At 38.2% G+C, this 26,950-nt stretch overlaps 1 protein-coding gene across 5 annotated transcripts; it reads right to left on the minus strand.

The window, feature by feature from the left end:
• Positions 1 to 1,529: 1,529 nt before the first annotated feature.
• On the minus strand, positions 1,530 to 24,567 carry LOC120533229 (gastrula zinc finger protein XlCGF8.2DB-like). Of its 5 annotated transcripts, XM_039760007.1 has the most exons (4): positions 24,489 to 24,547; positions 13,467 to 13,524; positions 5,610 to 5,799; positions 1,530 to 3,390 (listed from the first exon to the last, which is right to left on the minus strand). In XM_039760007.1, the coding sequence occupies exon 4, from the start codon at positions 3,096 to 3,098 to the stop codon at positions 2,328 to 2,330; it is 771 nt and encodes a 256-aa protein (XP_039615941.1). In that variant the 5' UTR covers positions 3,099 to 3,390; positions 5,610 to 5,799; positions 13,467 to 13,524; positions 24,489 to 24,547; the 3' UTR covers positions 1,530 to 2,327. The 5 variants fall into 5 exon arrangements, with proteins under 5 accessions (XP_039615941.1, XP_039615942.1, XP_039615940.1 ...); XM_039760008.1 differs by lacking the exon at positions 5,610 to 5,799; XM_039760006.1 differs by lacking the exons at positions 5,610 to 5,799; positions 13,467 to 13,524 and having other exon boundaries at positions 24,489 to 24,567.
• Positions 24,568 to 26,950: the final 2,383 nt, after the last annotated feature.

Below are 26,950 nucleotides of genomic sequence, written 5' to 3' on the forward strand. Positions count from 1 at the left end.
TCATCTGACTAACTAAAAAACACATCACACCTGCAACTGGACATGTGAATACTCTTGTGAAGTGAAACAGCGACAAGGAACAAAATGACAAATTAATAAGTCATATCTGTGTATTTGTAATTGCATTGTTTTGTTTTGACAGCATTCATGTTTTAATTCAATAGTGTGAGATACACTAGAAAATGCATACAGACATACAAAATGCACTTGCAGGTGAACTAAATATTTTTTGTGATGTTTTAATGCAAAATGTGAGTTGTGGACAACAACATTTTGTAAATTCAGGCAAAACAAGCTTATTCAGTTTGTTCTGGTTGAAATAAGCTATGAGAAAAAACGTTAGAAAACATGAGTAGCTCTCGGCCATTTTCCTTTAGTCACTACACTGGTTGCGTGTGTCATTCAGGATTGACTTTAAAATACTGCTTATGGTTTATAAAGCCTTAAATAATCTCGCTCCATCTTATATATCGGAATGCCTGACACGTTATATTCCAAATCGTAACCTTAGATCTTCAAATGTGTCTCCTTATAATTCCAAAAGCTAAACTTAAAAGAAGTGGTGAGGCGGCCTTCTGCTGTTATGCACCCAAAATCTGGAATAGCCTGCCAATAGGAATTCGCCAGGCAAATACAGTGGAGCACTTTAAAACACTGCTGAAAACACATTACTTTAACATGGCCTTTTTATAACTTCACTTTAACTTAATCCTGATACTCTGTATGTTCAATTCATCACAATAACTATTCACAGTGGCTCCAAAATCCATACTGACCCCTACTCTCTCTTCTGTTTCTTTTTCCGGTTTCTTTGTGGTGGCGGCCTGCGCCACCTCCATCTACTCAAAGCATCATGATGCTCCAACAATGATGGACTGAAAGCCAGAAGTCTACGTGACCATCATCATGAAGTCCTTCCATGAAAACCCTAAATACAAAGAGGACTGTTTGATTTATGTTAGGTAGATTGCCCAGAGGGGACTGGGTGGTCTCTTGGTCTGGAACCCCTACAGATTTTATTTTTTCTCCAGCCTTTGGAGTTTTTTGTTTTTCTGTCCACCCTGGCCATCGGACCTTACTCTTATTCTATGTTAATTAATGTTGACTTATGTTTATTTTTTATTGTGTCTTCTATTTTTCTATTCATTTTGTAAAGCACTTTGAGCTACATTTTTTTTGTATGAATATGTGCTATATAAATAAATGTTGATTGATTGATTGATAGTAAAAGTAGCTCTCAGAGGAAAAAAAAGATGAGAGTCCCCTGCCTTAGAGCAACATGATCTGAGAAATGGAGACACAGTTTTAAACTGTACCAGATAATTCAATTAATACTAGAGCTGTACATCTGTGTCCTTTATTAATTTTTTTAATTAGTCAATATTTCAGCATGTGTCCACGTTTTATTTTTTGTATTTACCATTTTTGAGATTCCCGCAGCTTCCTAGGCTTTTAATGAAAATTTGGCGTCAGGCTTTAAAAATGGTGCCTGGAAATCAAATTGCTTTTCCATAAACTAAAAGCCTACACAAACTATGAAGGGGGTGTATTAAACTACTCTAAAACTAAGACATTATGAGAAGAGGCAGAAGGAAAACCATCAAACTTTGGGTTATTATTACAAAAACAAGGTTTCTTAATGTTTAATGGGTTTGCTTAAAAAATATCAACAATAACAAAAAATTAAAAAGTACATCCATAAGGTAATGCAGTCAATCCATAACCAAGAAACCCCAAAAACCCTAAAATACAAAGACAAAAACAGGGAAGTATATTAACAAATCAATGGCCCCAACAAGGCACACTAACACTCAACCGTGAACATACAAACGGGGGAAATAAGTATTGAACGCATCAACATTTTCCTCAGTAAATAAATTTCTAAAGGGGCTATTGACATGAAATTTTCACCCAATGTCAGTAACAATCCAAGTAATCCACACATACAAAGAAATCAAAGCAAATAAGTCCATAAATTAAGTTATATGTAATAAACTGCATACGCTAAAGGTGCTCACTCAGATGTGACCTGGATGGGGGGTTCCACCCCATGAGGTTCCATTCACAAGCTGCATAATTGTTATATTTTTGAGTTAATTATCAAAGTAATATACATCAAAAATAAAGACTAAAACAAGTAAAATTATTACATATTTACTAAATAACTAAACAAACCATTTAAAATAGAAAATAAAATGAAAAGAAATTTAAACTAGTGGTAAAACTAGGGCTATTACATACTAATGGTGGGTTTGTCTTCGTAAAAATAAATTTATTCTTCACAAAATCTTAGATTTGCTAAAATTGCCTGGTCAGTTTCTAGTTCTTTATACATTTTCTTGGCTTTTCGCCGAGTGAGTTTTCTTGTGTCTCTGCAGAGACATTTTATTCATGTACCACTTGTCACATTGATCACAAGCGTATGGCTTCTCTCCAGTGTGAATATTTGTGTGCCTTTTAAGGTCACTCGAGTCTCTGAATCGCTTACCACACTCTGTACAGCCATATTGCTTTTCTCCCGTATGGATTATCATATGCTTTCGAAGTGCACATCGTTCTGCTAACTGCTTGCCACATTCAATACAGCAATATGGCTTCACTGCAGCATGGATTTTCAAGTGTTTCCGAAGTGCACGAAGTTCTTTGAATCGCTTGTCGCATTCACTACAGCAATATAATTTCTCTTCCACATGAATTTTCATGTGTCTTTGTACAGAACTTTTATCAATGAATCGCTTGCCGCACTTGGTACAGCTATACGGCTTCTCTCCAGTGTGAGTTCTAACGTGTCGCAGGAGATCATTTGATTCTCTGAAACGCTTGTCACATATAGTACAGCAATGTGGCTTCTCACCAGTGTGAATTCTCATATGTTTGCGAAGATCACTTGAAACTCTGAATCGCTTGACACATTCAGTACAGCCATAAGGTTTCTCACCAGTGTGGATTCTCATATGCTTCCGAAGATCACTGGATTCTCTGAATCGCTTATCGCATTCAGTGCAACAATGGGTTTTCTCTCCAGTATGGATTCCTGCATGCATCTTCAGATGATCATTGTGCACAAATTGTTTACCACATTCTTTATAACCAAACATCTGTGTATAAACCTACTGGTGTTTTTGTTAATCGGAGCTATTAAAAAAAAAAAAAATTTGCTGGACAGGGTAACATTTACTGAAATCGTATTTTAAATGACTTGGAGACTTTTGATGGTATCCATCCTAGACATCTATGCCATAGGTAGAAGACATTTCTGTAAAGTGTCCCATTTCAACGGTCTTACGACTGACGACTTCATGTTTTCTTGAAGCAAATAATATTGAGCTATGTCCTGAAATGATGTCTCATTTAATGAAGATTCAAAACAGCTATCATCCTCTTGTAAATCTGTAGACGTTAAAGACAAAGAATCAGTTATGTAAGGAAAGGCACATTTTCTCATAAAGAAAAAAAAAATAACCCATGCAAACTCTGGGATATAATCCCCATTTCTTAGCTTAATCAGCCCCATACATTTTTACACCCAAGTAGTACTAAACATGAAGGATCTGAACCTAAAACTCTATGAACACATCTGAAAGATATATTGACTTTCTAGTTTGTGAGAAAATGAAACTTGGTGCATAAGTACAATCGTATCATTATGTAGGAGTAGTTGTTTGCCAAGTACTGCCAGAGGATCATGGGAGTGAGTGCTGTATTCTTTAGTTGCAGTGTAGGCTTACACTTAGGATGTTGTTGTTTAGGTGATTTTTTTGATAAGGTTTATGCTTTACTGACTTTTAATCACGCTTACTTTGCATGAGCATTTTTGATAAACTTGAAGAGCTTTAACTTTCTATTTATGTCTACTTTTAGGTAGGATTTCTCTTTGTGGTCTTAAGCTTTTTCCTCTTCCAGTGGTAAACTCGAACTAATTTGATAAATAAATAAGATTAAACAAACGTAGTGCAGGCAATTATTTTCTTACTGGAAAAGCAGTGGCTGTCATGCAGTTGTTTGGGATCACACCAAAGTAACTGATACTGACATTTTCCTGATGACTTGTGTTCACAACAAATTGAATTTCAAATGTTCTGATATGGCTCATGAACGTTAAGTGATGCACAAACTACTTGTGCATCTACATGTGAGACGATTACAAAGTGTAATGGTGCGGATAATGTTATTGTTTTGAGTATTGGAATGCAATGGGACCTTTCCAATGTGCATATGCAATGAGAAGTCAAGCAAAATGACACATTGTATTGCCTAACTGAACAGATTACAGTAATCCCTCGCCATATAGCGCTTCAACTTTCGCGGCTTCACATGTAAGCATATCTAAATATATAACACAGATTTTTCGCTGCTTCGCGGGTTTCTGCGGACAATTTACTTCTGGTACATGCTTCCTCAGTTGGTTTGCCAGTTGATTTCATACAAGAGACGCTATTGGCGGATGGCTGAGAAACTACCCAATCAGAGCACGCAGTTAAGTTCCTGTGTGCTGACTGGCTCAGCGACGGAGTGCCGAATTAGATTCCACTGCATTAACCAGAAAGTCTCATCTCGCTCATTCAGCATCAACGTGTTTCGCTGTGTAAAGAGTTAACAGTTGTGTTTATCTTTGTGCATAGTCAAGCCCTTCGTTATGGCTCCAAAACAATCTGCTCCTGCTTCAGGAGCTGTGCCCAGGCGCCAATGGAAGATGCTAACGATTGACGAAAAGGTAAAAGTTTTGGATAGGTTGAAGTAAGGAAACAGCTACACTGCTGCAGGACGCCATTACGGCATCAATAAGTCCACAATTCTTTTTATTTAAAAAGAAGGAAAAGAATATAAGATCTACGGCCGCAGTGTCCTTTAACCAGGGCGCAAAACGAGTTGTAAGTGGATGTAATAAGGTGGTAGTCCGGATGGAATCTGCTTTAGGGATTTGGATTGAAGACTGCCGGAAGAAGAACAACGGCGGTGCTACACAAACAGTGTGTTTACATACATAATTTCAACAAATCTTACCTAATAACTAAGAGAATATAAAGGGTTTATGCTGTATAACTGTGCAGGGAATATTTATAAACAGTGTGGGAGAGTTTATAAGGGCTTAAAATATATAAAAATAACCATACAGACATGGTTTCTACTTCGCGGATTTTCATCAATCGCAGGGGGTTCTGGAACGCAACCCCCGCAATTGAGGAGGGATTACTGTACAATATGCAAGCTTTCGAGGCAGCTTAGGCCCCTTCTTCAGGTAACTCGGAATCAAAGCATACAATGCATATATGTAAACATACAGTATCCTCTCTCACAAACCTCTTAACATATTTTCAAGATACAGTAATTATTTTATGATAAACCACAAAAGATCATTGTAATTAAATTGATAAAATATATTTAATCTTTTTGGGGCATGCCTATCCTTAGTTGAAACAACACTAAAATTTTCTACCTAAGATATAATGGAAACACTCTAGTTGCTTGATAAATGTTGGTCTTACAAACCATTTTTTTTTTCAAACTAAGGTTCTTAGAGTAGTAAACTGGCACATAATATTACAGATCCCCAACAAGACTGGAAAAGGAGCGGTATTTCTATAATTAAGCACCAATATAAATTTTACCATTCTATTGCGCCACCTGCAGTCACACAAACACTGTCCCCTGGTTTTTCAAGTCTGACTGTAGTGGCTCTGTCCACCTTTGGCTGGTTTATTGTGGTACTGTTGTGCTTGAAAGTTTGTGAACCCTTTAGAATTTTCTATATTTCTGCATAAATATGACCCAAAACATCATCAGATTTTCACTCAAGTCCTAAAAGTAGATAAAGAGGAACCAGTTAAACAAATGAGACAAAAATATCATACTTGGTCATTTATTTATTAAGGAAAATGATCAATATTTTAGAACATTCATCATAATGGCGCCACAGTGTGATGATATGTTTCACGTCGACTAGGTTTGCCAATAAGAATTTCCCTATACGTTCGACAACGCTACTACTAGGTAAGTTATTCTACAAACTGACAACTGTTAGTATGCAGAAAAATATTTCAAGGTTGCTATAAAATTGACCCTAAACTAATCACTATTTGTATCCCTGTGTTAATATAACTATGTAGCATCCAGTAGTAACTTTAAACACATCTGTCATGTAACCTCCTCTGGTAGATCTCAGTTTGCTTAAACTGAAAAGATTCAGCTCCTTTAATCTTTCCTCTCTGCACACACTACATCCGTTCTGGATTTAGTGTAGCAGCTCATTTTTTCTAGCAATGTAATGGCCCATGGAGACTAAAACCACATATAATTTGGCCTCATGAGTGTGTCACAGAGGTTAGGAACCTCCTCTCTTTTGCTTCTACTACACAACATACAGTATGTACATTTTGTAGCTCAGCATTCAATTGGTATTCCAATTTTTGTTTTGGTATTCCAGGTTGTGGATCTCAAACAGTTCACTATGACTTCCCTTGTGCATTTCGATTTTCACACTTGGTATTATGTAACTGTATCCTACATTTCTTATATTTATTCACACTAAACCTCATCTTTCACATATCTGCCTATCTAAGTTATCTGTAATGATTTTTTTGACTTTAGGACAATGCTTTTCAAGTGCAGTACTAGGGACTCTTCTGCATTTTGTCCCAATCAGTTTCTTCTATTAATTGCACTCCTACCTTAATTAAGAAAGTCATTTAACAGTTACTATGTTTTCTGCATCAATCCAGAAATTATAAACGGATTATGCAACATTTTTACTGAATGAAGGAAGTATTTATATATGTGTTACATGGGTAATGGGTCACTCTTTTTTCTTTGATTTCTTTTCTGTTTATTTAATAAGCACACAAGTTGGCAACATTGAAGTAGCTGCTCTTTTCAGAGTCATTTGCACTGGTGTCTGTTCTGCTCATTATTAACCGCCTGTATTTATATACAATTAAGAAAGCAAACTAAACAGAAAAAGCAAATTTAAAAAACAAAGTACGCCTTTGAAGATGCAGAAAAAACAAATATATCTTATGTCCTCCAAGTGTAAATTTGACACTATTGACCTTTTCTAAATACAGAATAAAAGGAAGGGTCAGCTAATTAAACAATGATATGTTTTACTGCTTTTAAATAATCACTCCCATTATTATCCTACGATGCTAGTTTATAATCAATCACCTTTTTATACAATGGATAACCTTTACTAGCTGCATGTTGTTAGCAGCTTCTCCAGTGTCTTATCATCTCAGGGAGCTTGAAGGAGTCAGTGCGATTGAAAGATGGCATCAAAAAGAACAGATAATCCAAGTCAAAGGGGTGACAGGAAAACATAAGTTGACTATACAGAAATACGTACTAAAGAGACAAAACAGGCAAAGGTGTTAGAACCCAACTATTTTAGGAAGCACCGGTTAGCTCCATCTAAGGCTAAGGTAAATGCGAAAAGGCCAGAAACAGTAGAGATGAGGACAGGGACAGGCTAAAGTGTCAGAACATCAGATTTTTAGATTACCCTAAATACATTACAGAAGAGGTTTGCTTGATTTCTGAGATAATTCAATACATGGACAAAGTCCTGGCCATACCATCTTCTTAATGTGTATGATGAAGCCATGTGTAATAGCTGACAGTCTCGTAAATGGACATCATTAGCAAAGACAACATGGCCACAGACACGTAAAACAAGAATAAACTAGCAGTGCCCACAAGAAAAACAAACAAGGCAGACCTATAGTGACATCACTGTTATAAGGATAAAATCAATTCAGTGGTGCATAAATGATACCTAAATCAACAGAAAGTTCAAGAACAGGGATTCCAAAACATTAAAAATGTTAAATGAAGGAAATTGTCAAGATCCCAGTTTCATTGCAGTTCATTTTGTGACTACTAGTTATGATCCAGTTTGAACTTTCCCAATTTCCTCTATTTAATTTTTGAAATTAATATTGCTCTTCATGTTGTTTCAGATTCTTATTCCTTTTCATAAATGCCGTCATGTTGTTACTAGTAACTGCACCCCTATTAAACCACTAAAGCCTGATGCCCGAGTGCAGAGCGGCGCACATAAACAGGTTAGATGTTTGAAAAAAAGCAGTGTTCAATTTGCACTAAAAGTCCATGACTAGAATGACACTTTGTTCCACCCCTGACCAGGACATAAGCCATATTCCAACAAGAAATAGGAATTCACATTTGAGAATGAATGATGTCAACATTTTATAGTACCGCGAGCCTCTAAAAGCATTCATGAAGATGTGTTGCAGTTTCCTTGGAAATCACAATGTTTTGTTGTTGTGTGATACTAACGTTAAGGCTTCACCAAAAAGATAATATTCAAAGCAGAAGGAAGACAACATAATGTAGGATATTGTACTAAGCTGCACATAATTGTTACCAGTTTGCAACATTAAAAATAATAATAATCCTCATTTTATCTATGACACCTGTGTGTTCATACTGTACTATCACTTGTGATTCACACAAATGCGTGCTGATCCACACATGGGGCAATAATCTTTATGTGTGTGTCATCAATCACACCAAATACTCTACGAAAACGAGGGATTTACATGCTTTCTTAACATTACTGCTTGTAAAGCAGTGGAGAAATGTACAAATATGCATATTACCTCACAAGTTATAAGGGCATTGAAAGTTTGGTGCAAAATTTAAGAAATGCCTGGTTGCGATACACCCAAATTATCACCATTGCAAAGCCACTTTTTCTATTGTTGCCAAAACACGTAACATTACCAAAAGCTTCATTTTGACTTAAAGCGTAGATGGAGTAAGCATGTGACATACAAGATTTATTAGACATATTACTTCATCTCTGTCAAATTTATTGATGTCTAGCGCCTCCAAAACACTTGGCCTTTCCTGGAAAGTGCGTTCCATTCTCTGTCTCAACAGCATCTTCTGATAGCTCCCAGTGAGTTAGGACATCTCATGGGCTCTCCTAAAGCCAGGTCAAGTTAGCAGAAGTTTTCTAAATTATTTAAACTTCATAAATACTGGTGCTGATCTTTTTATTACACTGAATTTCTGCTTTTCCGGAAGAATTTACACTACATTCGTATGGACTGTTTTGTATCCAAAATTTTGACATCTCCCTCTCCCCATTCCTGTCAACTCTTGTCTATAGCTTATTAAAATTCTGGCAATGATATGCTAAAATCAACAGTTATGACTTTTTATTTTCTGTTTTTGTTCCTTGCCATCATGATCTAACAAATTTGTTAGCTGTTGAACAATATTCAGTCGGTCTGTTCAATTAAAACTAATGAGATTTCCTGTCTGACCAATAATATTGTAAATATTAATAACAGCCCTAAGTGACACTAAACTTTTTCACTGTAAAGTTTAGTAAAAATTCACACATTATTATTATTATTATTAAACGCCTATTACAGAACTCATTTTGGAAGAGTAGATCAGCTGACATGACAAAATCAGGTAGAAAGCTAATGCTGAGGCTATGGATGGATGGATGGATGGATAGATACTTTATTAATCCCAAGGGGAAATTTACATAATCCAGCAGCAGTATACTGATACAAAGAAACAATATTAAATTAAATAGTAATAAAAATGAAAAGAATTAAAATAAAATTAATGTTCGCATTTACTCCCCCGGGTGGAATTGAAGAGTCGCATAGTGTGGGGGAGGAACGATCTCTTTAGTCTGTCAGTGGAAGAGGACAGTGACAAAAGTCTGTCACTGAAGCTACTCCTCTGTCTGGAGATGACACTGTTAAGTGGATGCAGTGGATTCTTCATGATTGACAGGAGTTTGCTTAGTGCCCGTCACTCTGCCACAGATGTTAAACTGTCCAACTTTAATCCTACAATGGAGCCTGCCTTCTTAACAAGTTTGTCCAGGCGTGAGGCGTCTTTCATCTTTATGCTGCCTCTCCAGCACACCACCGCGTAGAAGAGGGCACTCGCCACAACCGTCTGGTAGAACATCTGCAGCATCTTACTGCAGATGTTGAAGGATGCCAACCTTCTCAGAAAGTATATTCTGCTCTGAGCTTTCTTACATAGAGCATCAGTATTGGCAGTCCAGTCCAATTTGTCATCCAGCTGCACTCCCAGATATTTATAGGTATGCACCCTCTGCACACAGTCACCTCTGATGATCACAGGGTCCATGAGGGGCCTGGGCCTCCTAAAATCCACCACCAGCTCCTTGGTCTTGCTGGTGTTAAGGTGTAAGTGGTTTGAGTCGCACCATTTAACAAAGTCTTTGATTAACTTTCTGTACTCCTCCTCCTGCCCACTCCTGATGCAGCCCACAATAGCAGTGTCATCAGCGAACTTTTGCACGTGGCAGGACTCCGAGTCATATTGGAAGTCTGATGTATATAGACTGAACAGGACCGGAGAAAGTACAGTCCCCTGCGGCGCCCTGTATTGCTGCACACGATGTCAGACCTGCAGTTCCCAAGACGCACATATTGAGGTCTGTCTGTAAGATAGTCCACAATCCATGCCACCAGGTGTGAGTCTACTCCCATCTCAGTCAGCTTATCCCTAAGGAGCAGAGGTTGGATGGTGTTGAAGGCGCTAGAGAAGTCCAAAAACATAATTCTTACGGCACCACTGCCTCTGTCCAGGTGGGAGAGGGATCGATGAAGCATATAGATGATGGCATCCTCCGCTCCCACCTTCTCCTGGTATGCGAACTGCAGAGGGTCTAGGGCTTGACGGACCTGTGGCCTCAGGTGGTGAAGCAGCAGCCGCTCCATGGTCTTCATCAGATGTGACGTCAGAGCAACAGGCCGGAAGTCATTCAGCTCACTAGGACGTGATACCTTTGGGACAGGAGTGATACAAGATGTTTTCCAAAGCCTCGGGACTCTCCCCTGTTCCAGGCTCAGGTTGAAGATGCGCTGTAGAGGACTCCCCAGTTCCAAAGCACAGGCCTTCAGCAATCGTGGCGATACACCATCTGGACCCGCTGCTTTGCTGGCACAAAGTCTTTTCAGCTCTCTGCTCACCTGGGCTATGCCCCTCATAAACCCAACAAGGACATCAAGCAAAGGCATGGAGACAATAAATCATAGCAGCAGACTGGCAGATCACTTAAACATTTCTGAAAATCCCTCCTGTCCAAAGAAGGCCGTGTAGATTATGATTTCCTGCCAGAGATACTGTATATCACTTATCATTGGACAACACACACACACACCACAATTAATGTGATTTAACTCTTTCAGGGCTGATGTCGACTTTTGTCAAAAGGGGGAGTTGATGATGGTAATCAACTGTAAACTGTGACAAAACCAACTGTTATGTTTTAGTTGGACTCTCATTGCTAGAAAGAAAGTTAGCTGGTTTGATCGAGATTTCCTGCGCTCGTGTGAGTAGTAAGGAGCAAACAACGGCAAAAATGGGACAGACATCTGGTGAGAGATCAAAGCAAATGCGTAAAGCAAAATACTCTGTGGACGATGTATTGCCTCTTCTCTCCAAATTGGACTATGACTTGCCGGAATTCCGATTTTGATACAAGTGATCGGAAATGAATGTGAGGTTCCAGCTTCAGCGGATTGGTCCCCAGCTAATCGTGGTGATGACAATGTTTGCCAGGTAGGACTGCCACTTAACTATGATAAGAGATAGAAACCAGATTGCAATGCACTGTGACCGTGATCACTGCTGCTGCTGCCCCAGCCACACGATGACAGCCTGGCAGCAAGGCTGCCGCACATTCTTGGCAAACTGGCAGCCACAGCAGACGTTTTACGTTGATTTCTGTGTGAAACCATTGCTTTTCAGAAACCTCTGTCTTTTGGAAAAAATATTCAGCCCTCAAAGAGTTAAAGAGAACAGCGCTTAATGTCAAGCATGGTGGAGGCAGCATCAACATGATGGAAATGTCAGTTAAGGACAAAGCAGAAAATTTGTGTCTTGGCCCAACACCCTGGAGCTGTTGTCAGACAGGTGAAATTACTGAAGGTGGTCACTTTCGATACGACAATCTGCAGCACACAACCAACAAAAATAAGGAATGGATCAAGAAAAGGAAGGCCACTGGTTAAATGGCAGGGTAAGAGCAATCCCATGGAATCTTTTTGGGCTCTACAGAGTGACGTGAGCCAAGTTTATACAGAGACCTAGTCAAACATGACTTACTATTGGAGTTAAGGCAAAAAGTATCGTCCATAACGTCAGCCTTTATAGCAACAGAATCTAATTTTAAGATTTAGAATCTACTGAATAAATGTTTTAGACATGTTTGGCAACTTTTGCTATAGAGGACTGTCCACTGTTCTATCAAATATTCGACTCAAAGAAAGTGGCAAAATTTCTCTTACTAGTCAAATACTTGCAAGTGTCCCACAGATCCATACTCTTGCTTCACCTTCCATAAGATGACCCAGGGTACAAAAGTTGATTCTTATCTTAGGGTTGAACAATGATCTTCATGGAAGAATTACCAGAAGTAAATCTTCCTTAAAACTCATGTTTGGAGTGTGCACAACAATAGCTAAGTAAGCCAGACTAAAGTGAAGTGAACTCACAAAACAAAATTGGGACTGTGTGGCTACAACCATAAAACATACTTGGTAAAATTTAAGTGAAGTTAAATGTGGTGGTGAACATATTATACTGTGGGGTTACAAACTGCAAATAAACTATAGGGCAGGGGTGGCAAACTCCAGGCCTGGAGGGCCGCAGTGGTGACAGGTTTTCATTCTACCCCTTTTCCTAATCAGTGGCCAGTTTTCACTGCTAATTAACTTTTTCCCCATCACTTTAATAGTCCTGTTAGAAAAGTTCAGCCCTCTGAATTGATTTCTTTCTTCATTAAATGACAGCCAAGCAGAAATGAGATGTGAAATGAGCTAACAGATGACCAGCTAAACTGGGGCTTCAAACTCCAACCAATTTCAGTCCAATCACTTAATGTGAAGCCAATTCTTGCTGTTAATTAAGTCCGTTATTTAATTCCATGGCTTGTTGCTGCTCTCATTCTGCCACTGCACACATTTCCAAAATTGTTTATCTGTTCTTTCTAAGAGTCAAAATGTTTTGGTGACCTGAGAGATCCACCTTACCAAGACTATCACCTCTCTTTAATTTCAGATATTGTGTAATGGGCACAGGGGAGCTGGTCATGTGGTGGTTTATTTTGTGTCTCATTATTGTTTGTCTGCTAATTAAAGAAAAAGAAACAACTATGGCGCCTGAGTCAAGTTCATTAAAAGAAGCAATCAGCAGCAAAAACTAGTCACAAATTAAGAAGATGGTAAGAAAGAAAACCTGCAGCCACTGTGGCTCTCTAGGCCTGGAGTTCGCCACCTCTGCTATAGGGGGAAAGAAGGAAGAATATACCAAATAAATATTGATAAACCCTAGTGTAGAAGCCAGTTTCCCAAAGTCAGTGAGGAAACTGATGCTGAAAAGAAGTGGGATATTTCAATAAGACAATAACCCAAAGTATTTCTGAAAACCAACCATAAAGTACTTACAGAAACAAAAGCTTAAAGTTCTTGAATACTCTCTGCATGCAATTAGATTAGTGAAAATCTGTTGAGAAAGCAAAACATGTAAACATGAAAGAAGATTTGAAGTGTTAACTACAGAGGACTGGTGATTAAAATAACTACATAAAGATACACAGCAAGAATAGAAACAGTAGATAAAGGATATGTCTAGAAGCTGGGGTTTCTCTCAAAGGAGATGTTGCAAAATGGTAACTAGGTGCCCAAACTTTTGCTTGTATCACATTTGCAGTTTTAGTCTTTAAACAAATAAATAGTACTTGTGCATTAAATTACACATAAATGTGACGTTTAAGCCTGTACCCTGCAGAGGTGGGTTTAACCTATTAAAGCAGGACTGAAATATTTATTACAATACAGTACAAAAATCTTAATTTGTTTTATTTTGTAATTTTTGTTAATTTTTTTTTGTATTTCCCTTTGTGTTGAAATCATGTGCAGCCATTTTGCAACACATTACTATGATGCCAAAAGTTAACATAGGGCATGGCCTTCTTGTGATCTTATAATGTCACAGTGAACTTTAAACAGAGTGCACTGAGAACGCACCTCCACTCTATATTTATAAAAGGAAAGACAAACAAAATAAATAAATAAATAAATAGATGAATGTATTGTGAAATGAGACAATATAAAAGTGCCTATAAAAAGTACCAACTCCCTTGTTTTCAATATTGTCATCATACAACACTAAACTTACTCTTTTGACACTGACCAACGGAAAAAGACTTTAAAAAGTCCCTGTAATGTTTTTCAGGATCTCTGCAAAGTGGTCTAAATTAATTACAAATATAAAACAAAAAAGAACTGATATTTTTACAGGCACTGTGCAACTAAAAGCACAATGATACGCAAGCATAAACGTTTCATGAAATGTGTTTTTAACACAGATGCTCAGGTCGATCAGCCACTGATGTAAATCGGTTGATTTTCACTAAAAAAGACTCGTGATCGATAAATTGGCCGATCACAAAAACACAATCCTTTCAGCCCCTGCTTTTCTAGGCTTTACGTAATTTAGTTGCAGTGCTCCTTTACGCAAGGTATTACAGTAATTGAGGCAGCACAAGCTTTTTCTTTTTCTGGAACATACTCTTCTGTTCTGGAAACAAAGCAAGCCAAGACTTGTTTTAGAAGAGACTGAGAGACGAATGGAATATTAGCCTTTACGTTAAAGAAAATGGAAAAATAAACTGAGAAAAAGGAATCAGACTCTTCCTGTTGAAGAAAAGCTACTTTAATGAATTCAGGCCTTTTTATTTTGTCCTTAATATTAAAATGGACAGCGAGCTTGTTTTAAGTACAGCGGCTTACATTCTTAATTAGAAAAAGAAAAGATGAAGACAAAATTGAAATTGCTGCTTAGTAAACAACAGGCTTGTTAGCTTAACAGACAAAATGTGTCTTTTACTTAAAACTTTTCAAGCATGTTAGTTTTGGGTCTTCTTGATAAACATCTTAAGAACATTTGATACATTTGCAGCTTTTTTTAAAGATATGTACACATTGTTTATTATTTGTTACTGTATGACATACAGTAGAAGTTTTGGTAAGAACCAAGCGCTGGATTATTAAAATGGTAATCCATATTTATAATTTTACAAATGTCCAGCTGATACACTGAAGGCAAAAAACACACCTGTACAAACATAGTAAATAAATACTTTTAACAATAAAAAAAGTTGCAGTGCAAGTAATGATTAAAAATAATTAAAATTTACAAGTGCTGGTATATTAGCATTTAAGCAGTGTTTAATTTCCAATACCAATTAAATGACTGTGTGAGTATGTATATTTTCTTTCTTACAGAAATGGTAAAACCTACTTTATTGTTTTAATAAGCCTTTTTTCAGATAGTTACATTATAGAAAACAATCAAACAATATTACAGCTTGTAATTATGAGAAGCATTTTATTTTCTTGTACACCATATGTATTATGGATAATGACTTTTGTACATATTAATATGCATTTTAAGGATATTTTATTTATTTTAGTTATTTTTATGATCACTAACAATAAGCCCATAGAATTTAATTTTGTGAAATGAACAGTTTACACCTGTATTCTATAGTTTAATCATGAAAGTATCTCTATATATAATCTTCATTTGGATCTTGATCTTTGTTTGTCCGCGAATGAATTAGAAGCACCACCACTAGATGGCAGTAGAGAGACAGCTAAAACATAGGCATTGCATTAAGACTCTCCTCCAGGCTTATACTACTGAAGACTGTAGTACTTCAGTCACACCTCAAAACACCGACATTCAAACTAAACAAATTGTTGTGCTTTAAATTAACTAAAGAGATCTTCATTTAGATCTTGATCTTTGTTTGTCCGCGCATTCCACACATACATTTATAACCATTGCTCCGTGTATATTGCCTTAATCTTTGGATTGCCACAAAGCAACCTGCGAGACTGGAGAAAGGTTGAGAAGAGATCGTGAGAGGAAACTACAGCGTCGTGAAAACGAGACGGACTGTGAATGGACAGAAGCAGAAATACTCCTACACCACCACATAATTACGATTCGGACAGTGATTCCAAGTAGGCCGTTCCTATCGAATCAATATCCAAGGGTTTTCTTTTGTAATTTTGTTTCCCTTATTAAAAATCATAATGCTGTGCGACGAAGGGCCCAGTTCACGACTGGCAGCCGCGTTTAAACAGGGAGCCCTTCACAGACAACTTTAACGCGCGCAACGTAGTTGGGTGCACATGGCTAGTGCTTTTAATATAGGACATTAGGCTTTGATGCATCCGGTTACACAGGATCTTTTTTAAAAGGATAAAGAGAAGGAAAAAAAAAAAAAAGATTGGAATCGGCAAATCAAGTAACATGAAACGATGATTGGTATCAGCCTTAAAAAAACACCTGATCTGAGCATCCCTAGTTTTTATTGCTTATTTCGTTACGTCTTTAATTCTTTTTTCATTTTTTTAGGTCAGTGACACCACACGCAATGTGAAATGTGCCTTGAAATTTAAACTGCCATTTTCACACGTTGAAGCTGACAGGATGGGCTCTGACGAGTTTGTGTTTTAATGACTGCATTGTTGGTAGAGGAGATGTTCACAGTTGTAACTCTGAGCGTGCACTTTGCATATGTCAAAAGCCACAGGATTCCCAAGCAAAGCTGTGACTGTGTGCATCTGTGGTGGCCATGAGTGCAAGAAAGTCGGTCAGAATTACTGCATGAAGAAGCTGCATCAGATCAAGATGCCCTGAATCCATAATCCTCTCAGGAGTCTGCACTGGACACGTGGTGTCTGCCTATAAATGTAGCACTTGATGGCCAAAGATTTACTCGCATTCCATTGATGATGGACCAGTTAAAACACAGTACTTACCAGAGCCCACCCTCCCAGGTCTGACTGGTTCATTTCAAGACATTTTATGTTGTGTGTGGTGTCATTGAAAACAAAATAATTAAATATACAGAATGAAATAAGCAACAAAAAAGAATTTATGTACAGACATTTCACGATATGTTAATTTGTATATTTCATTTTGTCTGAAATATCCATCCATATTTGAGCAATTCAGTGTTAACTTTGCTTATTTATTTCAATAATTTGCCTTTCTTGTTTTATTCAGGCTGCCAACTGATTGGCAAATTGTTGTATAGAACCCTGTTATTGTAAACTAGTTTTTGCCTTAAAAAAAAAGTCTGGCAGTCATTTTAAAAGTTATCATTTTGATTGTTTTCTTTCTACGTGTATTAAATGTTCAAAATGGATGACGCACATTTCACTGACAACTCCTGGAAACATGCAGTTTGACTAGGGCACAACTCTAAATGTATTATAATAAAAAAATATTCTACTTTCCCCACAAACAACCTTCTATACAGTTTATAAATTTTTCAAATCAAGCTGCAGCCTCTCCTGACGGCATCAGGTAAATGAGAGGACAATGCTAGATGGATGGACAGAATAACTAAATTCATAATATGGTACACAGCAGGTATATCATGCAAATGCAGAGCTGTCAAATGCTCTCACGAGCCTGTGTAGGATATGTGGAGAGGGAATGGAACTCTTCATAAACAGTCATTAGAACATCAGGAAAATTTGAAGAGCTTGCCAATCTTATCCTCCAAACAAACACCAAGACAAGTCTTGAATTTCCCTGAAGTCCTGCCCTCCAACACAATACCTGCTAACTTATTCCATGTGCCTTTGGTGTTCTTTGTGTGAAAGAAACATCTGAATGTTGGTGTGGAATTTACTCTTAAGTTTCCAACTGTGGCCCTGTGATCTTGTTAAACTTCTTTGAAAGTAATCATCTCAATCCAATGTACTAATTCCTTTCATAATTTTTAATTTTAATTACATCATCAAATCATGCTTTTTTTTAAACTGGAAATGCTCAGCTCCTTAATCTTTCCAGCCTAACTGATGTTCTCTGAACTTCATGTAGTGCGGCAGTAACACGGAGACCAAAACTGCACAAAGTAGTCCAGGTGTGGCCTCACCCGTGTGCTATAAAAGCATGACCTCTCAATTTGCACTCTACACATCATGGGCAATACAAAACCTAACATTTGGTTAGTCTTCTTTATGGAGTGAGTCATGGGGAGAATGTGCCAATGCCTCGTCAATCATTGCAATTCTCAAGTAACATGTTCACCGATTGATTTTTGAAGCCTGTTTCCCCTTTATAGAATGATAAGGAGTCTCCTATAGAAGCTAAATGCTCAAGGCAATAAACACACCTGGGGCCTCATGTATAAACGGTGCGTACGCACAGAAATGTTGCGTAAGAACTTTTCCACATTCAAATTGCGATGTATAAAACCTACACTTGGCGTAAAGCCACGCACTTTTCCACAGTACCTCATACCTTGTCGTACGCAAGTTCTCCGCTCGGTTTTGCAGACTGGCGGCAACCAGCGTCAAAGCAGTGCTACTGTTCCTGTGTGGTTACACCTTATTTTCCTGACGCGGCTTTATAAATACACTAATAAACAATATGCGGTTAGTTTCAGTGTAACGCATCTGATTGTAATTAACTTGTAACAATATAATGGTCCAGGGGACAGCCATAGTATTCCAAATACCATAACTGCTTTAGCGTTGTTACTCTCACTTCTCCTCCTTCTTCTTCTTCTTTCAGCTGCTCCCGTTAGGAGTTGCCACAGCGGATCATCTTTTTCCATATTTCTCTCACTGCACCACTCGGAGTATTTATATCACTGTATCTGAGTGTGAATCACAGCAGCAGCTGATCGGAAAGACAATTATCAGTATACAGCTTTAAGGACACGCTACCTCAGCCACTGCAAAATGTTTTAAAGCCTTTCCTGTACGGACCTCACGATTCAGAAACAGTTTCATCCCAAGAACTATAAACTCACTCAATCAAGTGCTCCTTGTAGAACTGTTAGGACTTAGAAGTACAATCACCACACTGTAAACTTGCACTATAGTTATAATATCGCACAACCTGAGCCACTTTATAAAGCGCGTATTTACATATGATGACGATATCATTTTTAAGGTGAAATGCAGCAAAATATGTTTGTTAAATTATACAGATAAAACTTTAACTTCATTTAAATAATCTATATTCTTCACTGGGAGTGTCGTTAAGGATAGAATAATTAAACATGTACTACGAAGATATTTCAATGTTCCTTAAACGTTTTGAAGAATCAGCACTAAGCTTACAGATGGCTTAACGTCTATTACAGAGCTGATTGTATGGCGATCGGTTACTTGGGGAAAGAAAAGCACTGTCTGCAGTGACGGCTACGCCAATATATATTGAATATAAAACAGAAAGATAAAATAACAACACAGCGACAAATTTCGGCAAAAGTTAAATGCTTGTGTCATGAGCAGGCGGCTATGCAGTGTCTGCAACGGACGTGGCCATCCACCGTGCATTACATTGGCGGCGAAGGAGCCACCGATTCTTCCTCTGCCCAGTGCCACCACAAGCCTAGAGCCGCCCCTGAGTACTGCTGCAATAAATTATTTCATCGAAGTGAAACACATGTTTAATAACGTGCTTTAACTCCTATCATCATGAAAATTATATCACGTATACATTTTAGTATTTTAGTTATTCAGAGAGCTGTAATATCACGAATGTAATGGATTCTGTGTCCAGTTGGAGGAAGAGAGCCGGTTTAAGAAGCAAGTAGTGATTCACACACATAGGCACATAGATTAAATACAAAACAAAGCATTTAACGTGCTACTTTAATTACGATGGGATTTGAGAAACTGGTTAATTAAATGATTTTAAAATGAAGTTTATAATGTTCTACTTTAATGACAAAATAAACTACGTGATTAAAGTGGAAATGTCGAGATTGAAGTTGACATTTCGTGCTTTTTCCCCCCACTGTGTGCCTTTTTTCTCTGTACCCTAATAAGCTTTCATATGACACTCAGACAGTGGGCTTACAACTCGGCTTTTCACGGCGACTTTGATATGTGACTTCATTTTTATTTCCGGCACTGTGCGATTTTGTGAACGTGAGCTTTCAAGTTTCTCCAACACGCTATGCCACTCGATCAGTCTTTGTCAGACATAAAAGTCTGTGGTGAAACCAAATCCACTCCATTTAGTTAGAATGCTATAGTAGTGAGCATCCATACTGACAAGTTTTCTTTAGGAATAACTTGTAGATTGCTTTTTTTTTTTTAAAAAAAAAAAAAACAAACTACCATTTACAACATAGATCTTCATGATGCTTTAGTCATATTTCTACTGTTTTCCCTATGACTACCTGCATATCTGAAAAACAACGTGACAGGGTCACACACTGTCAGTGGCTTCAAACCTTTTAGGCATCCCACATGTACAGTTAGGTCCATAAGTATTTGGACAGTGACACAACTTTCATTATTTTGGCTCTACATGCCACCACAGTGGATTTGAAATGAAGAAATAATTACATGACTGAAGTGTAGGCTTTCAGCATTAATTCAAAGGGTTTAACAGAAATATTAGGAATTTAGGAATGACAGCAATTTGTATACGTGGTCCTCCCACCCCTACCATTTTCAGAAGCTCAAAACTATTTGGACATTTGAATGCCAAGCTGTTCCATAGCCAGCTGTGAGCAGTTCCTCTCATTATTTCATTAACTGTTAAACAGGTAGAAGGTGTGCAGATGATTCCAAGTGTAGAATTTACATTTGGAAGCTGTCAATGTGAACTCTCAAGATGAGGTCCAAAGAACTGCCCATTCAAGTAAAAACAGACCATCATTAGGCAGAGAAAATAAAACAAACCCTTTAGAGAGATAGCAGAAACACCAGGAGTGATCAAATCAACCATTTGGTACATTCTTAAAAAGAAAGAACACACTGGTGAGCTCAGCAACACCAGAAGATCTGGGAAACCACAGAAGACAACTGTGTTAAATTATTGCAGAGTTCTTTCCTTGATGAACAAAAACCAATTTGCAACATTTAGCCAAACCAAGAACACTCTTCCGGAGGTAGGCCTATCATTGCCAAAGTCCACAATCAAGAGAAGACTTCATGAAAGTAAAGACAGAGAGGCTTTACCACAACGTGTAAACCACTGGTGAACCTCAAGCATAGGAAGGACAGATTAAACTTTGCCAGAAAATATATAAAAAAAATTTTAAAAAGTCCAGTTTTGGAACAGTTTTCTTTGGACAAATGAAACTGAGATAAATATATACCAGAATGATGGATAGAAAGGAATATGGAAAAGAAAAGGAATGGCTCATGATCAGTAGCATACCACATAATCTGTGAAACATGGTGGAGACAGTGTTTCTAACCTACCCTTCTTAAGTAAAGTTCTAGAGAAGGCAGTCATTATGCAGTTAAATGACCACCTAAATAAACATGCTATTCTTGATACTTTTCAGTCAGGCTTCAGAACAAATCACAGTACAGAAACTGCACTCATTAAAGTAGTAAATGACTTGCGGGTAAATGCAGACAGAGGCCATTTATCTGTTCTCATCCTCTTAGATCTGAGTGCTGCATTTGACACCATTGATCACAACATTCTTAGAAATCGCCTTAGTCAATGGGTGGGCCTCTCTGGCAGGGTCTTAAATTGTTTTGAATCCTACCTGGCAGGGAGAAAATTCTTTGTGAGTTGTGGTAATCAAATCTCAAAGACACATGATATCCAATATGGTGTTCCACAAGGCTCTATCCTGGGTCCGCTGTTATTCTCAATCTACATGCTTCCGTTAGGTCAGATTATCTCAGGGCACAACGTGAGCTACCACAGCTATGCTGATGACACACAGCTGTACTTATCTATAGCACCTGATGACTCCAACTCTTTCGATACACTAACACAATGTCTTACTGGTATTTCTGAATGGATGAATAGTAATTTTCTCAAACTAAATAAAGAGAAAACTGAAATGTTAGTAATTGGCAATAATGGATTCAGCGAGGTTATCAGAAATAAACTTGATGCACTAGGATTGAAAGTTAAGACGGAAGTAAAAAATTTAGGGGTAACCGTTGACTGTAATCTGAATTTTAAATCGCATATTCATCAGACCACTAGGACAGCATTTTTTCACTTAAGAAACATAGCTAAAGTTAGACCTCTTATATCATTGAAAGATGCAGAGAAATTAATTCACGCTTTTGTTTTCAGTCGACTAGATTACTGTAACGCACTCCTCTCAGGACTACCCAAAAAAGACATCAATCATTTGCAATGAGTGCAGAATGCAGCTGCTAGAATCCTAACTAGGAAAAGAAAATCCGAACACATTTCTCCAGTTTTGATGTCACTACACTGGTTGCCTGTGTCATTCAGGATTGACTTTAAAATACTGCTTATGGTTTATAAAGCCTTAAATAATCTCGCCCCATCTTATATATCAGAATGCCTGACACGTTATATTCCAAATCGTAACCTTAGATCTTCAAATGAGTGTCTCCTTATAATTCCAAAAGCTAAACTTAAAAGAAGTGGTGAGGCGGCCTTCTGCTGCTTTGCACCTAAAATCTGGAATAGCCTGCCAATAGGAATTCACCAGGCTGATACAGTAGAGCAGTTTAAAACACTGCTGAAAACACATTACTTTAACATGGCCTTTTTATAACTTCACTTTAACTTAATACTGATACTCTGTATGTTCAATTCTTCATAATAACTATTCACAGTGGCTTTAAAATCCATACTGACCCCAACTCTCTCTTCTGTTTCTTTTTCCGGTTTCTTTGTGATCATGATGCACCAACACTGATGGACTGAAAGCCAGAAGTCTACGTGACCATCATCATCAGGTCCTTCCATGAAAATCCTAAATACAAAGAGGACTGTTTGACTTATGTTAGGTAGATTGCCCAGAGGGGACTGGGCGGTCTCTTGGTCTGGAACCCCTACAGATTTTATTTTTTCTCCAGCCTTTGGAGTTTTTTGTTTTTCTGTCCACCCTGGCCATCGGACCTTACTCTTATTCTATGTTAATTAATGTTGACTTATGTTTATTTTTTATTGTGTCTTCTATTTTTCTATTCATTTTGTAAAGCACTTTGAGCTACATTTTTTTGTATGAATATGTGCTATATAAATAAATGTTGATTGATTGATTGATTGTGACATGATCATGCATGGCTGCCAATGGAAGTCGGTCACTGGTGTTTATTGATGATAGGACAACTGACAAAAGCTGTAGGATTAATTCTGAAGTGTACAGGTATATACTGTCTGCTCAGATTCAGACAAATGCTGTAAAATTGATTGGACGACACTCTGTAACAGTACAGATGGACAATGAGCTAAAACATACCGTGACAGCAAACTAAATGCTTTTCAAGGCAAAGAAGTGGAATATTCTTCAATAGCCAAGTCTATCAACTGATCTCAACCCAATTGGATATGAATTCCACTTTCTGAAGACAAAACTGAAGGCAGAAAGTCCAATGAACAAGCAGCACCTGAAGACAGCAGCAGTAAAGGCCTGGCACAGCATCACGAGGGTGGAATCCCAGCACTTGGTGAAGACCATGGGCTCAGACTTCAGACAGTCATTGACTGGAAAGTATTGAAAATGATTGTTATATTCATGATTATTCAAGTTTGTACCTTTTACCCCTGGAAATGGAAGGGGGTATATGTGATTTGCACATATACAAAAAAATAGAATTAAAGTAAAACTGCAAGTCTCTATACTTCAATGATATCTAGACTGCTTAATTTCAAATCTACTATGGTGGCACATAGGGCCAAATTTATGAAATTTGTATCAATGCCCAAATACTTATGGACCTAACTGTATACACGCACATAAATTTATATGTTATCGCTCAATAATTAAAATACATACTCCGCATTCATAATTATTCTTTCGCATCCAAACGGCAATTAAATGACGGTGTAATACGGGTAAAGGAAACACAATCCGAATCGCAAAACCTCCATTCCACTTCCAGTACAGAGATCGGGTCGCCACTTAGTGCCAGCCTTGACTCGAGCACAAGTCGAACGCATCAAATCCGAGGACTGCAGGACTGGGGCGTGTCGTGTTTCTTGCGTCAGAGGACCGCAAAATTACTTTCTCCCACAGAAAAATACTTTTAAGTCGCCAGGCTTTTATGAAATTGACAGTGTAACGCGGAGTACGGACAACTCTTTTGTCTAAAAACCACCCTTGCAGTCCGCGGGCTGTGCAGATTAACCGATCCGCACTCCCATCCCCAGTGCCTACTGACCAAACTCCGCAAAAACATACCTGCGCATCTTTAAATGGCAAAGGTGACGTCGTAACATCCTTAATTGCCGGTGTATTCAGCGACAGACGGCATTCCTTTGTTATCGAGGAGTGCGCAGTGGCAATGGTCACTAATGCTCTCCGGGCACAGAGGTATTAAAGAGGAGACTATGACCTGACGACGACAGACATGTGCACACGCTGAAGATACAACATCAACAGTATTAGCCAAAGCAAAACAAAATCCACATTCCAACTGATTTAAGCTCAAGCTCAAACAACAACAGTATTAAACACCCACCTTCACAAACAAAACTTCGCGCCTGAACAATCTTCAAGCGAGCTATTCCGTTTCCGTCGTCCTCATTCCACCGTTTTTGTGTGTACGTCATCGCCACCTACTGGACTGGGGTGTCATATACTTGAGTGCTCGCCGTCCAACGTCATTTCTCAAGGTAACGTCCTAAGTGACGATTCAACAATTCAGCTGTACTTAATTTTTTTTTGTCAGCGGTGATAGTGAATTGATACATTTGTGGCACTGTGCTTTAAAGTCACTTTAGCCAAAGTAATTTTTTTCCCTCACTCATTATTTTTTACATCCATCTTTCAAATCTGTATTATCCTGAGCAGACTCGCTGGGAAGTTGGAGCCTATCCACACAATCATCCGACACAAGGTAGGAACAATTCCTGGAAATGTTCTCAGTTCACTCTTAAAAATAAAGGTGCCAGAGTGGATCTTCAGAGTGATGCCATATGGGAACCACATGAAGGTTCTGTATATTTATTATACACTTTCCGCTGGGTTAATAGCAAAAATTGTCATAGACCATATTGTATTTCTGTGTAGGACAGTAAACAGCAGCCCACCTAGATTTAACAAAGCATGATGCTTCTCATTGTTTTCTCTTCTCAAAGGCAGCATGCCCTTGCACTTTGGTCCTAATGGAAGAAAATGGCACTTGGGACAATATAGGGCTTGAACCAATAAGGGGCAGGGGCTTGAGCCATGGTTCCCCCAAAGGAAGGCATATCAGATATTGAACTGATATGAAGAGATACGACAAGTTGATTTTAGACAAGAAAATGATAACATAGAAGGCCAGACTCGGCTGGGCCCCAGATTCCAGTTACATCTTTGGCCTGGTACTGACCCTCTACCCCATGAAGCTGTTGCTTTCCTTCTACATGCCCTGCAAAAAAGACACACCCTGAAAAAGATAAATGCACTTGAATAAAACAAAGCAAGTCATGTCAGACACCACCATCTGGTCTATAAATACCATTGACCTGGAGAGGTACTCTTTCCTTAATCTTGAAGACAAGTTCAACTGCATCCTGAAGCTGCATAGTGGAAGGAGTTTGGTTTGCGTAAATGAGATAAACCACCTTCAGGAAAAAGCAATTAGGAAGAAAGTGAAATTTAAACAATAGGAGGAGGGTGGGTGGACAATAGAAGAGTGAGACATTCAGCATGGTTCTGGGTGCAGAGGCTCCCTCATGCAGTGCACGTTGATTTACTGCTTGGCATTGAGTGCAACCCCAATCTCTTTGTAGTGCAATACAAGACAAACTCCTCATGTACCATTGGCTCTCTCAATGGCAGACGCAGGCTGTAACCAGGGGAAGATCTACTTTGGGATTAATGGAGCTTAAACTTCAGTGCCTCTATCCTGGCAGGGCCACAGAAGTGAATTTGTTTCACATTTCTTAATAAATGAATGTGCCTACCGTATGAGAAGGGCTTTTAAAAAATATTATTAAAATATTACAGTGCAATTCACAACAACACCTTTAAACAAAATCTGAGATGCAGTAGTTTCATGTTTTAATAATTCTTTAATAATAATTCTTTGCATTTATATAGCGCTTTTCTCACTACTCAAAGTGCTCAGCAATTGCAGGTTAAGGGCCTTGCTCAAGTTTTAACTAATTGTTTTCTGTTGTGGAACATCCCCATTGAAGAAAATAACAGTGGTTACCCAGAACTCCCTGCTGACTGTGAAGGGGTCCCCATAACAGTTCAAGCTTCAAGGCCCTAAAAATGTAGGTCCACCACTGGCTGTGCCATCACATTTGTCACTACTGCATGATAAAAATACAACAGAATAAAAGGTAGCAGCTGCAATGTGTGCATGGGGGTGTAAAAATGTATCCCATGGGTAAGCTCCAACTGACTAAGTTCAAACAGTGTCACAATGGGTTCGGTAGGGCAAAATGGTATTGACATCTTTTCTTTGGCATGGCACATGAGACTTTTACTTAAGCTGTAACCACAAGCTCCCTCTTTTACTGACTCTTAACTTCATCTAAAGTGCAAGTCCTCCTCACAAAGCCTCTCTTATGGAATGCAGTGTTTGGGTCTCATCTGATAAGACTGATCAATCACAAATAAACCAGGATCCCGAGCTGTTTTGTCGTGTGGTGGGTGTGGCGACATGCTGTACTGCAGTGCATTGCTCCCCAACCTGACCTGACTTGATCATCACTGTTGTTGTCATTCGTGTTATTGTTGGACTGTGTAGGCTCTCAGACATTAAGTTAAGACCGAACATTGCTAGTATGCAAAAGTAATATAAAACAGTAAGTGGACAATCGCTTTGAGTCAGAGTATTCGTAGATGTGTATTGTTTAAAAAAAAAAAAATTGCGTTGCTCATCGTCATTTCTGGGCAATAGATTGTGCTGTGCATAGTGCAGAGGCGCACAACATAAAAATGTATTTATGTTCTGTTCTGGTCAGGACATTTTTTTCTAAATAA

The sequence above is a fragment of the Polypterus senegalus genome, chromosome 8 (assembly GCF_016835505.1).
Source record: "Polypterus senegalus isolate Bchr_013 chromosome 8, ASM1683550v1, whole genome shotgun sequence".
Taxonomy (NCBI): Eukaryota; Metazoa; Chordata; class Cladistia; order Polypteriformes; family Polypteridae; genus Polypterus; species Polypterus senegalus.